General features: G+C 33.6%; 1 protein-coding gene across 3 annotated transcripts in view; it reads right to left on the bottom strand.

Annotated features, from left to right (window-relative positions):
- Positions 1-206: 206 nt before the first annotated feature.
- Positions 207-15,761, bottom strand: part of USP15 (ubiquitin specific peptidase 15) — a 136,124-nt gene continuing 120,569 nt past the window's right edge. For all 3 annotated transcript variants that reach the window (XM_082636634.1, XM_082636635.1, XM_082636636.1), the window contains 11 exons: positions 12,989-13,072; positions 12,804-12,898; positions 12,514-12,705; positions 11,828-11,943; positions 11,373-11,645; positions 10,923-10,993; positions 10,461-10,576; positions 9,687-9,836; positions 7,586-7,689; positions 4,200-4,288; positions 207-652 (listed from right to left, as the gene is read on the bottom strand). In XM_082636634.1, the coding sequence (XP_082492760.1) occupies positions 470-652; positions 4,200-4,288; positions 7,586-7,689; positions 9,687-9,836; positions 10,461-10,576; positions 10,923-10,993; positions 11,373-11,645; positions 11,828-11,943; positions 12,514-12,705; positions 12,804-12,898; positions 12,989-13,072 (1,473 nt within the window). In that variant the 3' untranslated portion in view covers positions 207-469. The remainder of the gene's footprint in view (positions 653-4,199; positions 4,289-7,585; positions 7,690-9,686; positions 9,837-10,460; positions 10,577-10,922; positions 10,994-11,372; positions 11,646-11,827; positions 11,944-12,513; positions 12,706-12,803; positions 12,899-12,988; positions 13,073-15,761) is intronic.

Genomic DNA, 15,761 nt, shown 5'->3' with positions numbered 1-15,761 from the left:
ACATGGATACCGCAGCTAAATATCATAGTAGTATATGTGGCAGCTTAATGCACATGAATTAGATTATCCAAAAACTAAGTTCAGCCATAGTTTTCTTGCAGTATTATTTGAGCAAAATAAATGACCAACATCCACAAATTTAACGTTTGTCATCAATTAACTCACATCCAAAAAATTAAAGAAAACATAATTCATCAAAACAGCAGCAAACTTAAAAGGGATTTATTTGTGATTTCCTATATATATTTAGCTTGTAAATACAAGACTGTAAATGTATTAAGAGACAATTTCTGTTAAAGTTTTCATTGTGTTTCACTTCAAGTACTGCACAAGTTAAAATCTGATAAAGGATTTACATTCAGTTATCTGAAACTCCCCATCTCAGACTTTTGTTTAATGTGGTGGGTAACTTCATCATTTTGATACCACCAGCAGGAAAGTCTCTCTTTTATGGCTTCTAGGACTTTCATTAGTTAGTGTGCATACAGTTTTCATTTTCTATATCATTGTCATTATCATTGCTATCTTCATCACTTTCTAATGGGATGCCTGTGGCAGCTGAAGCACCTTTAGTTTCTCGGTCAAGAGGAAAAAAGCCAGTTCCACTGAAAGTGTCTTGCCTCTGGTAGAAGAGTACATATGCTGCTTTGGACTGTTAAAACAAACAAAAAAAGAATGTTAAAATGGTTATGATTCTTAAAGGTTATGTTAAATACAGTATGAATTTTGAGCTGGTAACCAATTTTGGTGACAGGACATAAATCAAGAAAACCACACATGGTCAAATGGGGGTTACTAAAACTGAGTAAATATAAGATGACTTCTATATATAAAGGAAAAATGGTCACTGGATTTAACATTTTTATTCTCTTCTAAGTTAGCTGGATAGATAAATAAATCCAACTGTATCACAGATTAACCTAGTTACTCTAAAATGAAATAGAATTCTATGCTTTCTTCCCTCCTGTCTCTAAGGAAAAGGTAAGCTTCTTTCTAATAGTAATAACTTCATTCTGTATTTGCTCTAGATTCTAACTTTTCTTACCATCTTAAGGATATTGCTCCATCAGTCATCACTGTGTATCTTTAAAGAGTCCTTATCTACTGGACTTTTGGGCATAAAAAATACTTAAGTCTTTTCCCATCATAAATCCCTCTCCATTCTACCACTTCTTCTAGCTGCCATATACCTCTTCCTCTTCCTCATCCTCACAGCCAGGCTGGAGACAGAAAATCTAATATTCATCATTCACTCTCACGTACACTCCTCAATTCAATGTGACTGCCGCAACCATTCTAATGAAATGGCTTTCACTAGGCTCAAAAACCTCCTATTAACAAATTAAATGGATGCCTTTTTAAGCCAGTCTTTCTGTAGCATTTAATGCTTTACTACTCTTCTTACCTGCATTAAAGCATTTTTGGCTTCTGTTACACCACTTTTCCTTAGATCTTCCATCTCTACAGTTTCTTCTACTTTTCTGTGGCTCTTTAAATCCTGACCTTCAAAAAAAATCATGTTCTGTCCTCAGCCTACTGCTCTTTCTCAATCTGTATCTTCCCATAGGTGACTCATTCGAACCTATGGTTTTAACTGCTACCTAAGACAGACAATTCAGATTTATAACTGAAGCCAGTTCTCACCCTTGAGTTAACTCACCCTAGTCCTATTAGTCCAATTTCCTAATGGAAATTTCCACATAGCTATTATACATGTATCTCAAACTTCACAGCAAATTTTCTTCCTACGTTTACTACCTTAGTGAATGTTGAAGAGTCATTTTCAACTTCTCTCTCTCTACCTCTTTATATCTAATCTTAATCAAGTTCTATTATTTCTATCCATTAAGTAGCTCACAAATCCATTCTCCCCTTGTCTATATACTTACTACCACTACTTTAAATTTAGAAGCTCTTGTTGGTTAACTTATATGACAGCCTCCTTTCCTCTGGAGACAATAATGACCTTTCTGCTTCTGTACTCAGTGCCCTCCAACCTGTCTTCTAAAGTGTTCATAAGACATGTTAAGATGCAAATTTAATAATGTTCTTCTATTACTTAACAACCATCCAATACTTCTTACAAACTTTAAGAAAAGGTCTAGGGCTTCCCTGGTGGCTCAATGGTTGAGGTCCGCCTGCCGATACAGGGGACACTGGTTCGTTCCCTGGTCCGGGAAGATCCCACATGGTGTGGAGCGGCTGGGCCCATGAGTCATGGCCGCTGAGCCTGCGCGTCCGGAGCCTGTGCTCCGCAACGGGAGAGGTCACAACAGTGAGAGGCCCGTGTATCGCAAAAAAAAAAAAAAAAAACGGTCTAAACAACGAAAAATGTCATCTTTCTTGATCTGAGTGCTAGGTTTAGCCCCAGCCTAATTTCTGCTCCATATCCCCAACAAGAGTCTTTCCCTTCAGTAACACCAAATTATTTGCTGTTCCCCTAAATGCTATATTCTGTCATGCCTCCTTGCTTTTGTAGGTACTGTTCTTTTTGCCTAGAATACCTTTGCATCTTTTGTCTAATTTACCACTATTTGTATCCGCAACTCAGGTCAAACACCACTTTCTCTGTGCAAACTTCCCTGCACTGGCCCTGTCTCCTTAAACCCCAAATCAGTTGAGACAGATGCCTCCAACCTATACAGCCAAGATATTTAATAGTAATTATCATATACAATTGTCAATTCACTTCTCATCACCTTTAGATTGTAAGCCTCTTGAAATCACAGATAGCTGTCTTTTAACCTTGTTTAGAATGAAGTGCTATATATAGAAGGTACTCAAGTACCTGTTGACTAAATGAAGAATTGTCATTGTTAAAATGTAAGGTAACATCAAATTCACTTACTGTATATAAACGAGATATATTATTTATTTGAAAGCAAGATTAGGGCAGTGTTGTCAAATAGACTTTGAAGGACAATGTAGGTAACTTCAGGATGTTTTGGTTGGTAGATTAAAAAGGAGAACAGAATTGAAAAGTGAGGGATATGATATGAAATTAGAAGTCTAAATATAAACTAAAAATGTAGTTAACTTAGGCATATACACATTTTAAAAAATATTAAAATATTAAGAGTTCAAAAGTCTTCTTGTTCTTTGTTACAGCTGTAGGGAGATAAGCAACGGTACATAACTTAATATATAAGTATATAAATTATATACACATATATAGATAAAAATATGAAACATCTACAGAGAAACAATTCAAAATAATTTCATATCTGTTCATCCAATGACCAATTAAAACTATGTCAGTAATTGGGCTCAGAAGTTTATTAACTTATTAAATCGAACAATTTTAGTTGAAGACTTTTAAAGCATTATAAACTAAAAAAGTTAAAAACTAGTCTCTGCTCTCAAGGAACATATAATTTGAATCAGGAAATAAAGTAAAGCAGTCAGTGCTCCCCAACATCACCAGAAAACCTATGTATAGGAAATGTCATCACATGAGCAAATACCTTAATTCTCATAATTTGTAATACTGTCATCAATAAGTAAAATATACAGAAAGGCAAAATTTATAGAATAATAAATTCTTATCAAGCAATTATTAGTTTTCTTCTTAGAACATACTAGTCATGTGTTCATCAATCAATATCTGATAATAAAAACGTGCTCTGATGGGAAACAAAACAAATGCCAATATTTTGGCTCCAGCTGTGGCTGATAAACTGATGCAAGTGTGACTAGATGTAACTTCCTAATTTTTCTACTATTCAGAAAACATCAAAGTTACAAATGCACAGCATTAATTTTTTAAAAATCTGTAATTTGTTTTATATAACTATATCATTTTGAGTTTGAATATGTAATTGTCATAAAGGGTAAGACTTTAAAAATCTGAGGTATGGTAAGGCCCTTAAAGAATTTTTTTTTTCTACTTTAGCATTCTGACTTTAAGCAGTCAATGTCTAGAATGTCTGAGTCTATTTTTCAGGGGAAAATGTGACATTTTCATTAGAAAACTCCAGTTTTCATGTTGAAAACCAGAAAAATTTTCATGTTTCAACTTATGCTTCTGTTAGTGGGCAAATTTAGTAGACAGATTTCCACTTAGAGGACAATTTTACGTTTCTTTAAAGCAGAGCAAGTCTCTCACCTATTAGAATTGCTAGAATATAGACTATAGTGTTCCATGGGCCCCTTTTAAAACAGTAGGTTCCTTGATTTTCAGGAATAAAAGACACACTTACCACAATCTGGTCTTCAGATGCAGTTGAGACACTACTGTCATCAAAGTAGTACCATTTTCCATCATCTTTATTTTTTGCGAAAGCAGTATCTAATGAAAAAATATAATCGCTTCTGTGACTTAAATGAGCTGTGGTTTCCTGGGAGGGAACCCTCAAAACTTTAAAACCATCTAATATAGGGAATACCTATTAAAATTACATGATAATCATCTATATAAGTCCTGTCTATCATGTATTTAACTGATTCCAATGATTAAAGGTTTTTAGAATAATTTCCTACAAACTAGAAGCCTACAGTACTTTCATATAAGTTGAAATATGTGACTTTTTTCATCCCAGGGATAAACAGGACAGATTTATTATTTTTTAATTCACAGAATAACAATACTAATGACAATAACTGGTGATTAACTTTTATGTAGTGCTTCTGGTGTATCAGGAACAGTGCTATGCACTTTACATGTATTATCTTGTAAAGAAGGTACTATCATTACTATTCTTCTGATTTTAGAGATGGGGAAAGGGAGGCATCAAGAGAAGTTTAATTTGTCCAACAGTATAGCGGTTAGGTAGCAGAGTTAGGATTTAAACTCAGGCCTGTTTCTGATTCCAAAGTTTGAATTTTCAACCAAAATTTAACTTTTCTATGACTAATATTTTTCCAACAGTATTATCTCATTGATTTGTAGAGGTTTTTACAACAGAATCTTTTCCAGTCTTTAACAAAAGTACAGAGCAAAGGAAAGGTAAAAAACGATCAATTGATGTGCACAAATTTTAAAGATCTGCTTTATCTTTAAGTTAAAAAAAAATGCCCAATGCTCCCATCCATACTTTGTATAAACTATCCAGTAACTGAGGAAACAAAGTTGCAAAATGTACTCAAAACAATTATTTGCTGTCATAGTTTCTAAAAAGTGACTTTATAGGTTTTGTCTTCTAAATAATTCTACCCCTCTTAAACAAAATTATTGTTCTTCTGGGTGGAGCCCATTATGGGTTATAAATTTGTCAATCTGAAATCAAGACCACCACACTCCCAAATTTAAAGAAACATATTTTCAGACCAATAAGTCTGAAAATAAAAAGATAAGATTTAACAATAATATAGATTATAAGAGACAAATCTAACAAGGCGGCACACAGTTTGCAAACGAAATCATGATATCAAAAGAAAGCTAAATTAATATTTGTAATTCTGAGAAAAAGACAAAATGAAAAATGAATGTCAAATTCTGGTAAAAGGAACAATAGAGAAAGAAGAGCTACCCATTTTAAACATAAATGAAACTAATAATGCAAAAGAATTAATAAAACTGTTAGAAGAAACAGATAAATCAACACTTCAGTAGGAGTCTGACAAATTCCTCTCAGAAAAAGAATGAACATCAAAAATAACCAGAGATAGTAACGATTTGAATACAACTGATCAGATTAACTATAACGGAAATATAGAACTCTATGTTTAAATGGGGAATACGTATGCTTTTCAAGTACACAAACATTTAAGGAACAGACCATATATTAAGCCCCATGGAAGGCTTAATAAACTCCTAGGATTAATATAATATAGATAATGCCCCTAAATGCTATGAAATAAAATTAAAATTAAGAAACAAAGGAGAGCTTTATAAAACCATATATTTGAAAAAGCATATGATGAGATAATCTTGGGATAATCAGAAAATTATAAAGGAAACTAAAGACATATATAGAATTGAAAGACAATGAATACTACATTTCAATATTTATGGAATAGTGGTAAAGGAATATTTAAAGGGAAATTTACAGCTTTAATTATAGCCTTCAATAGAGGGGAACAAAAGGAAAACAAAAAGTTAATAAGCATTCAACACAAGAAGCTGGAAAAAGAGAAACAGAGCAAACCCAAATTAACAAGAAGAAAAATATACCAAAGGGAAGAGAAGAAATCAATGAGACAGAATACATACATGTATAACAATGAGAAAAATGTAATAAAATAGAAAGCTAATTCTTTGACAAGACAGAAAAGAAAAAGGGACAAAAATACAGCACAAGAGTATTACAAACAACTACTCTCAAATATATTGGAAAACATACATTTTTAGAAAAATGGAGAATGCCAAAATGTACACATTTCAGAAAAAGAAAACTGAATATACTTCAATAAGCATGATATAAACAGAAAAATTTATGACTGTAAAGCCCAGATAGTTTTACACGTGAATTCTACTAGACTTTCATGAATAGTTAATTCCTATATTATACTAGCTGCCCCAGGAAATAGAAAAAGAGTAAAGTATCCCAGCCTGTTTCATTAGGCTAGACTGTAATCTTTTTTTTTTTTTTTTTTTTTTTTTTTGCGGTATGCGGGCCTCTCACTGTTGTGGCCTCCCCCGTTGCGGAGCACAGGCTCCGGATGCGCAGGCCCAGCGGCCATGGCTCACGGGCCCAGCCGCTCTGCGGCATATGGGATCCTCCCAGACCGGGGCACGAACCCGTATCCCCTGCATCGGCAGGCGGACTCTCAACCACTGCGCCACCAGGGAGGCCCTAGACTGTAATCTTGATTCCAAAGTAAGAACAATATAAAAAAATTGCAGTATCATTTCATTTATGAATTAAATTTTAACAATCCTAAATAAAATCAGCTAATCAAATCCAACTGGGTATATTAAAAAATACTTCAAGACTAGGATTTATCCCAGAATGCAATGCTGGTTCAACAGACAGAAAAACCTATCAGTTGGAGAGCACAGACTGGTATAACCGTCCTGGAGAGCCATCTCACAGTACTTTACTCTATAACCCAGCAATCTTACATCTGGGTATGTAGCTCAATCAAATTCTCACGTAGGAGACCATAATGATGTTTATTGCTCTTGTGGTGGTAGAAAGTTAAAGACAATTTGGATGTCCACCATGAAGCGAATAGAGAAATAAAATATGGTTAGACATATAAATCATGTGTGGTTAGAAGCAATGAATTAAATTGACACAAAGTAATATGGAGAAGTCTTAAGTGTCAAGAGAGAAAAGTAAGATCCACAGCAGAGTAACAATCATGTAAATTAACAATGATGCACGATTCATGAGAGCTCATACATCAAACAAGTTAGAAACGGAAGGGGAAGGAGAATGGGGAAGGACAGGAGCTCTGAATGGACCAGTGATTTCCTGTGCTTTGAACTATGGAGCATGATTAACTCAATCCTCTACTCTTGATGTTAAAAAAAAAAAAGGTTCAAAAGCTGATTCATTCATTAATCAATATCTATTGAATGAATGCTGTATGTAAGACACATCTCACAATTTCCCTTTAAGAAGTAATAAATAGCTTAAGGAAAAAAGTCTGGAGTTATCAAACACCATGATTTTAGTAAAAAGGTAAACTATCAACTTACAGTGTCCTCCTCCCATCCCTCCATAGTGGTTGGAAACAGCAATCAAATTATAGCGGCAAGGACCTGCATTTGGATTAATTAGGAATTCCGACATATCCAAATCACTGTTTAAAAAAGAGATCAAGTTAGTTTTATGTTTTCCCTAAATGTAATGAATTCTACTCTCCTTTGTCAGTGTTGTTTGACTCTCATTTAAATGTATTCCCATCTATGTATCTATCTATCTATCTTACTAAAGAAATTACTAAGAGCCAAATAACTTTATAAAACAAATTATATAAATACCCTTGAGATTTGAATGTTTTGGCAAAAATTTTCTTAGGGATTGAGAATTTAAAAATTCTCCAATGATTGTTGTTATTCAGATTAATGTTTTCATGCTAATACATTTCTCTCTTAGTATATGAGGAGATACAGACATCACCATTTACCATGTGGATTCTTTTATTTTTTAAAGTCATTTTCAGAAATGATTTATTTAAGGAAGAATAAAGGGACAGTGAAAAACAACTTTTTAAGAAATTTTATCATAATTTAAATATAAGTATATACTTAAATATAATCCCAATATCTATTCTATATTTTTCAGGTTTTGATGACCTCTGTAACCTAAATGGGTAACATTCTCTGAAATATAACCAACTGTTTATATAATCTAGCATGCATGAAACTGGAATATGACCATTTTATAGCTTATCATTATTTCTGGTTATTCTTCTTGTATTTACATAATTAAAAAGCAATTATGATTCTAAATTTCAAATACATCTCTAAAAGGTTCTAGCTTATCATTACTTTGTTTCACCTTGTACTCACATTTTCAAAATGCTGTATTCTTGAAAACTTTGATGGCTCAAAATTTTGTTTTGTTAAAGAGAAAATTAGCATTTTTTGTTCTATAATTGCAAAACGTTTTCAATTTTAAATTTATAAACGCCAATTAGAATAAGCAATCCAAAGAATGTTTTCAATATTACATCACCTATTTCCTTCTAATCACCTCTGCATGCACACACACCTGCCTTCAGTATTTGTTTACTTACTAACTGTATTAAGTAAATTTGGTGCACAAATATCATGAAATATGAAAGAATACTACCAATTTTTTTTTAGCGAAATGGGAGAGTAGAATGTTCTTGTCACAAGATAATGTGTGATAAAGTCCTGGACTCCATGAATGAAGATACACTATTCCCTTTTTGTCCTTCTGAATTCTCAATTATGTTTAGTGAAAGCTTAAAAGAAAAACAAAAAAGGCTACCAAGATGCTGTCTCCAGACTTCTTTACACATATTTACAAATAGGATGTCATACTCTGGACGCTGCAATAAGAAAACTGAAGGATGACAACAGGGATGACTTATTACCCTACTGCATCATCCTCCTTCTAAGCAATTCCGTTATGCTGTTTTCACATTAGTCTTTTTAAAAAAGCATTTAGAAATAATTGAGGATTAATGATGAAATAAGTCCTGGGAAAAAGAAAATCACTAAGATCCCATGAAGTATCTTAGATTTATAAACAGGGCCAGTGAACTCATAAGATTATGTAACATAGAGTCTTACTCTGTTTTTTAAAAAAATATATTTTCTCTTTGACCTTTGAAAGATCTCTTAAGAAGGAATAAAAATTGTTACCGATCCACACAAATTGTCAGAAGTACCCAAAAATACACTCAAAAACTGAGATTGGACGCTAAAAAACAAAACAAATGAGCAAATATAACAAAACAGAAACAGACTCACAGATACGGAGAACAAACTGGTGGTTGCCAGAAGGAAGAAGGTGGGGGGATGCGTGAAAAAGGTGAAGGGGATTAAGAGGTACAAACTATTAGTTATAAAATAAGTCAAAGGGACTTAGTATATAGCACAGAAAATATAGTCAGTAGTATTATAATAATTTTGTATGCTGTGTAAGGTATAAAAACATCAAATCACTATGCTGTACACATGAAACCAATATAATATTTAAAGTCAACTATATGTAAAAGTAAATAGACAAAAAAAAAAAAAAACCTAAAATTTGGGTGCAAACTTACCTAATGTCTAAAAAAAAGCTAGAGGTGCCCAATGTTTATGAAGCAAAATCAGAACTTACTTGATAGGAAAATCAACTAAGGTATCTAACTTGTCTCTCATGTATCGACTGTAAGAAAATCGCTTGAGATGTACCACAAGTACTGGAGGCAGGGACCATAAATCTAATTTCTTTGTGGCTTGCTGATGTTCTTTACAATTTGGACAATACCTAAAAATAAAGAGAAATATTTAAAGCTTGTTAGAGATAATGTTAGAGGTAATATTAGGTAATGCCTAATATATAACAGATAGGAACTTCTATTATTATTTTTATCATCAATACATTTTCCAAATAGATTTAACTATTAAAAATGAATATGTAAATAAGTATTCAAAGAAATAATGAGGGCTAGATTATTTACATTACAGTATGCTAAAAAGACATGGATGTATTATAAAACTGTGCTGAGACACAGGCATGAGAAAAATCTCAAAACTTCTGGACTCTAATGGAATTAGTAGTGCCACAAAACATATTGTGATTTTCCTAAAAAAGCTTCTCTTGAAATAGCTGCACAGATAAAAGTTCTTGGGAAAATGTAACTAAAATTAATTATTCACAGTAAAATGGCTATTATGGAAAATATAGTAACAAAATTAAAGCTTAACATTATAATAATACTTTTAAAGACATTCTCATCCCTCTTAATATATTATTAGCATATAAAGAAATGCTTATTGTTAAAAATATCAAAGGGAATTTAAATATCACTTTTTCAATTTGATGTACCACATACCTCAGTATAAATCCTTAAAAAATAATTAGACACAATTATTTAATATTGTCTCTTACCAGGGATCTTCAGCACCCAGCTTTTCTTTTGTTGTAAAAAGCTCAATGCAATCTTTTAATTTCACAAAGGGTTTTTTAGGAGGTTTGTATTCCACACTTTCATGTTTTTCAAAATCCTAAAGAGAAGTATTTCTTGAGTTAAGAAAACAAATGAAACAAAACTCATTTTAGTGATACCATCTTACTATGAATAGTAATGAAAAACTCCTAAATGTTCTCAAAAAAACCAAAGCTTATTTCAGCTGAGATTTACACTACACTTCTAATAATTCCTGTATACACACCTAAATGCACAACCAGGAAGTTTAAACAAAAAGCAGTTCCAAAACCAACAAGCCTTTTCTCTTTTAGCACATAACCAATTTTTTACTGCAAAATAAACATAGTTGGTAGAAGCAAAAGAGGGTAACAAAACAGTGTGATCAACAGGGAAAGATAAAGAAGGAATGATTGATGACCTACCTCAGCAGCATTTTCATCAAAATATCTTTTTTTCAAATCAGGATCCCAATCCAAAGCAAGAAAAGATCTTTCTAAGGTGGAAAACATATTTTTTTCTTTAAGATTTAATATGCCTTAATGTTAAAAACTAATATATTTTAATGTTAAGATATATACCAGAATAAACAAATAGCAGTCTCTTCTACTTGCACTAGGTGATCAGGGTAAATAGCTGTTTCCAAGCCATTAAGATATTTTAGAGCTAAAAAAAACTTAAGCATAAGTCCAACTTTCATTTAATAAACACTGACATGTGTTTTAGTATACTTAGAAATGAAGGCTTTTCATTTAAAAATGTAGATAGATACATAAATGTTATTTTTCATGATAGTGTTGAATTTCATGGTTTCACCTAAAAAAAGTAACATGCGCTCAAGTTTAGTGTTTAAGCCATTTTTCACAAATACTTACCATCTAGTCTAAGCTGCCTATCATCAAATCTTATATGCCTGGTATCATCTTTGATGTAGTTGATATCAGTATTGCCTAAGTTGTTGAACTGGAATGTAAACAATCGTTTTTTGTGTCCCATGAGTTGACCTTTGCAAGTTTCCTCAGTACATAATCCATTTTCAGAATCATTATCTCCTCCAACTGAATCTTCAGACTGACTGTTTTCATTCTCAGAGGGAAGTTCTTGATCCTGGCTGGATTCATCATCTGGCTCATCTGTTTCCATTTCACCTAAAATTAGATATTAGAAATCTTTAAATAAACCCAATGTTACATTTAAAACTTATTAATACTAACACTATTTTTCCCAGGCTTGCAAATATTGTTTAGTTCCTTAATCCCCATCCTCTTAATTTTTCTCTGCAGCAATAATCCAAGTGAAAAGTTTTTACAATTTAATAGGGAAGTCTTACTTGGTGAGCCTTCTTCATGTATGCCATTTGGGCCATTCCCATTAATATTTTGGTCCTTACAGCAGTGTAGGGATCCTTCGGTTTCTTCAGTGTCAGTAGATATTTTGACATATCGGCTTAAATAAAATCAGAAATCAAACAAGTTCAGTTCTATAAAGGCAAAAACTTAAAAAAAAGTTTTTCATTCTTTCAATAAAACAAAACCTCTAAATACAATTAACAGTGGTCATTAGTGGATTCAATGATAAATTCAAACTCAAGACATGATACCGTAATCATTTGTGTTTGGCTGTCTTTATAAAAATAAGTTAATTTGTTACTTCTAGGGTTTTAACATCTTTCTTTTATATGTTAAAAGTTTGTGGCAAATAATTTCTTGACATAAAATTATTTTATAAAGATCCTCATTTAGATGATATATATATATTATTGCTAACACCACTTATAGTTTATAATGTCATCTTTATGTATGGTTTATGGGACTACAATATCAGGAATATCAGTAATGTGGTTTACATGATCAAGAAACTGGATTAGACTATAATGTGATTTCTTACATTGCTACCCATCTAAACAAAGCTGAAATAATACAGACAACTAATTATATTCTGATAGTACCTTGCATGTTTACTTTTATTAGCTATTTAATATTTTATTTTGTTAATGTAGAATTGTTTGGCACTTACCACATTCTCACAAGCAGAAGATTATAGAGTTTATCTTCAGTGTTGTTTCGTGGTACAGCCATAAGAAAAGGCTGACCAAAAAGTGAAGAACCAGTATGGTGGGTGTAACTTGAGTGTCTAAATTTTTCTCTTAGGCAAACAGGAATAATCACATGCTCTGTATCTTCTGTTCTATTGATGTTAATCTCAAACCTACAAGGATAAAATTGACTATAAACTCTTGAAAATTTTATGATATTTCTTTTCAATTTTTTCTCAAGTAATATTTGCACAATAGATTTCATACTTACACATAAATATCATCCCGTTCCATAATACTACTAAGGTTTTCATCCATTGCGAATATTCTGTGAAATCTATGATTGTATATATCAGTAACTATCATCTAAAAGGAAATAAATTTCTATTAAGCTGGTTTTACAACAGTGAAAAATTAAACTCCAACTTACATACTTTAAACCCAGAAACATCCTACCTTATCTGCAGGTACTCCTGACAAAGCAGACAATGCTGTACAAAGATCAAGTATGTTTCCAATTTTGGGGACAACCACTTTGTACTAAAAAACAAAAAAAAATTATAATACATTTATTACTTTGGAAAATATTCACTAGGTGAGATAGACCTTTTGGTTGCTTCCTCACATTCACGGTGGCATCTGGCTCACCGTGTCTTGTCTCCAATCTTGGCATCATCCTGGGTGACAAAGTCCACATGGATGGTTTATCTTATTGTTCCCTGACTCCTCAATTCAAAGACCTACACTTGCTTCAACTGTAGTTCACTTCTTGGACCTTGCCATCTCCTGCACCACCTCTGACATCTTAGACTCTTAACTGTTTAATCACTATTTACTTTTCCTGGAAACTCATTCTTTCCTATTCTTGGCTTGCACTGAGATATCTAGTCCTTCTAATTCTCTATTTTCTCCTAGTTTATCAGCTCCCTATTATCTCCATGCCCTTCCACCCCCATGATTTATCCCTTCAACCACTCATCGCAAAAACATTAATTACTTTGTTATTCAGGTTTATTCTTGCTATACTTTCTCAGAGTTGTTTAGATTGCTGGAGTAAACTGCTCAACTTCAGAGACTGGTGTAGTACAGACTCACAGTGCTCAATCTCAACTGATCCTTCAACACCAGCCAGAAATTCTTCTGTGTAGCCTTTATTCCCTTATTCTCTTATTTTTCTCAATAACTATTTAAAATCTTCACCATTTCTTAGGCTTCTAATTTTACCACTTCTCCCCTCACTATCAGCAGAATACCTATTTCACTGAGAAAAATATAGGCTACTGGATAGGAAAATCTCCAACTTACTGTTCCCCCTACAAACTTGAGTCTAAAAGGTCCTTTTCTCTGTCTCTTTTGACACAAGGAAAGAGAATCGGGTGTTACTCTTCCCATTCAAGGCTAACCCTGGCATCTATCCTTTTCTGCCTCCTTTAGAACAGGGGTCCCCAACCCCTGGGCCACAGACCAGTACTGTTCTGTAGCCTGTTAGGAACCGGGCCGCACAGCAGGAGGCGAGCGAGCGAAGCTTCCTCTGCCGCTCCCCATCGCTCCCCATCACTCCCCATTGCTCGCATTACTGCCTGAGCCATCCCTCACCCCATCCCACCCCTGCCTCCGTTCCGTGGAAAACCTGTCTTCCATGAAACCGGTCCCTGGTGCTAAAAAGGCTGGGGACCGCTGCTCTAGAACATAAACCCAGCAATTATCCTTTATTTCATTTTATTTGACTCTTATAAAAGCACTGAACTATATACAAGTCTCAAAAAACAAAACAGTCTCTCACTGTTTTCTAATAATTTTCCACTAATTATCACCCTTTCTCCTCTGCTTTATAAATAACCTTATTAAAATTAATGTCTACACTTACTATCGTAACTTCTTTATCTCTCATTCACTTATTTATCCACTCCTGGCTTTTGCCTTCACCTCTTTATTTAACCTGTTACCAAGGCTGTCAATACTATCATTTAACCAAATCTTTACCAGTCCTTACTTTATTGAACTCTCTGCAACATTACTGCTGACCACTGCCTCCTTCAAAATTCTCCTCTCCATATGACACTACACTTCTTATTCTTTAATGTCCTGGTCACACCTTCTTTTGAGTGAAGAACTACCCTCTAGCATTATCCTTCAGTGTTTTATCCTCAGCCTTCTTGATTCTATATGCTTTCCTTAGACTAGGTGACAATATATCCCAGTTTGCTTTGGCAAGTCCTAGATTAGCCTGCTGTCCTGGTATAACTATTAATATGGTCCTTTTTATTTTTAAAACAGTTCTGATTTAGATGATCATTTGGGTGATCTCATCCTTCTAAGACATTCACTACCATCTTCATAGAGCTCACCACCCAATTTATATCTCAAGCACAGACCTCTCTCCTCTAGTCTACATACATAAAGTCAAGGCCTATTGATATACCTCCTAAATTTTCCTCATGAATCTCAACTTGTCCAATACTAAACACAGATTTAGGTCATGTTAGGTCAACATATCCAATACTAAAATAGGTTTCTTCTTAAACCTTTCTTCCTATATCTCCCATTAAAACAAATAGTACCATTCTCTCCTCAGTTTTCCAGTTCAATAAACTTGAATACTCTTAATACATTTTCAACTCCTATATTCAACTGGTTCTTCTATCTGATTGCCATCCTGACACTTAGCTTAAGAGGTCAAGCCCTTGTCCTCTGTCATCTCATCACTGCAAAAACCTCCTACCTGGTCTTAGTACATCTGATCTAAGCCCCTCCAATCCAATCTTTGCACTAGCCAGAATGTTCTTTCAGAAATACAAATCTGACCACACAATCTCTTTATACTTAATACACTTTAATGGCTCCCTTAGTCTTTTAGGATGAAGCCCAAACTTCCTATGAAAGCATCAAGGTTCTTTGTGATCTACCATATTATCTACTTGTAGTTTCCAGAAGTGGGCCACATTCTCTTTTGCCTTCATCCGTTTGTACGTGTCACTCTCTTGTTCTATATAATACTTTATTCCCAACTTCCATGTGATTAATTTTAAAACCTAATCATCCTTCAGGATCCAGCAAAGGCATCATCACCAGTTTGGGTAGGTTATTCCTTCTGTATATCCCTACAGCACACTGTCAGAGCACTTTTCATACTCTATGAAAAGCTTCTTGAGAACAAGGACTAGGAACACCCTTGTACTTCCAGCATCTTGCATAGTATGTGAGTCCAATACATAACACATGTTCAACA

Source organism: Mesoplodon mirus (genome assembly GCF_964341445.2).
Source record: "Mesoplodon mirus genome assembly, chromosome: 11".
NCBI classification, from domain to species: domain Eukaryota; kingdom Metazoa; phylum Chordata; class Mammalia; order Artiodactyla; family Ziphiidae; genus Mesoplodon; species Mesoplodon mirus.
This window is presented reverse-complemented; position numbering and strand designations above follow the sequence as displayed.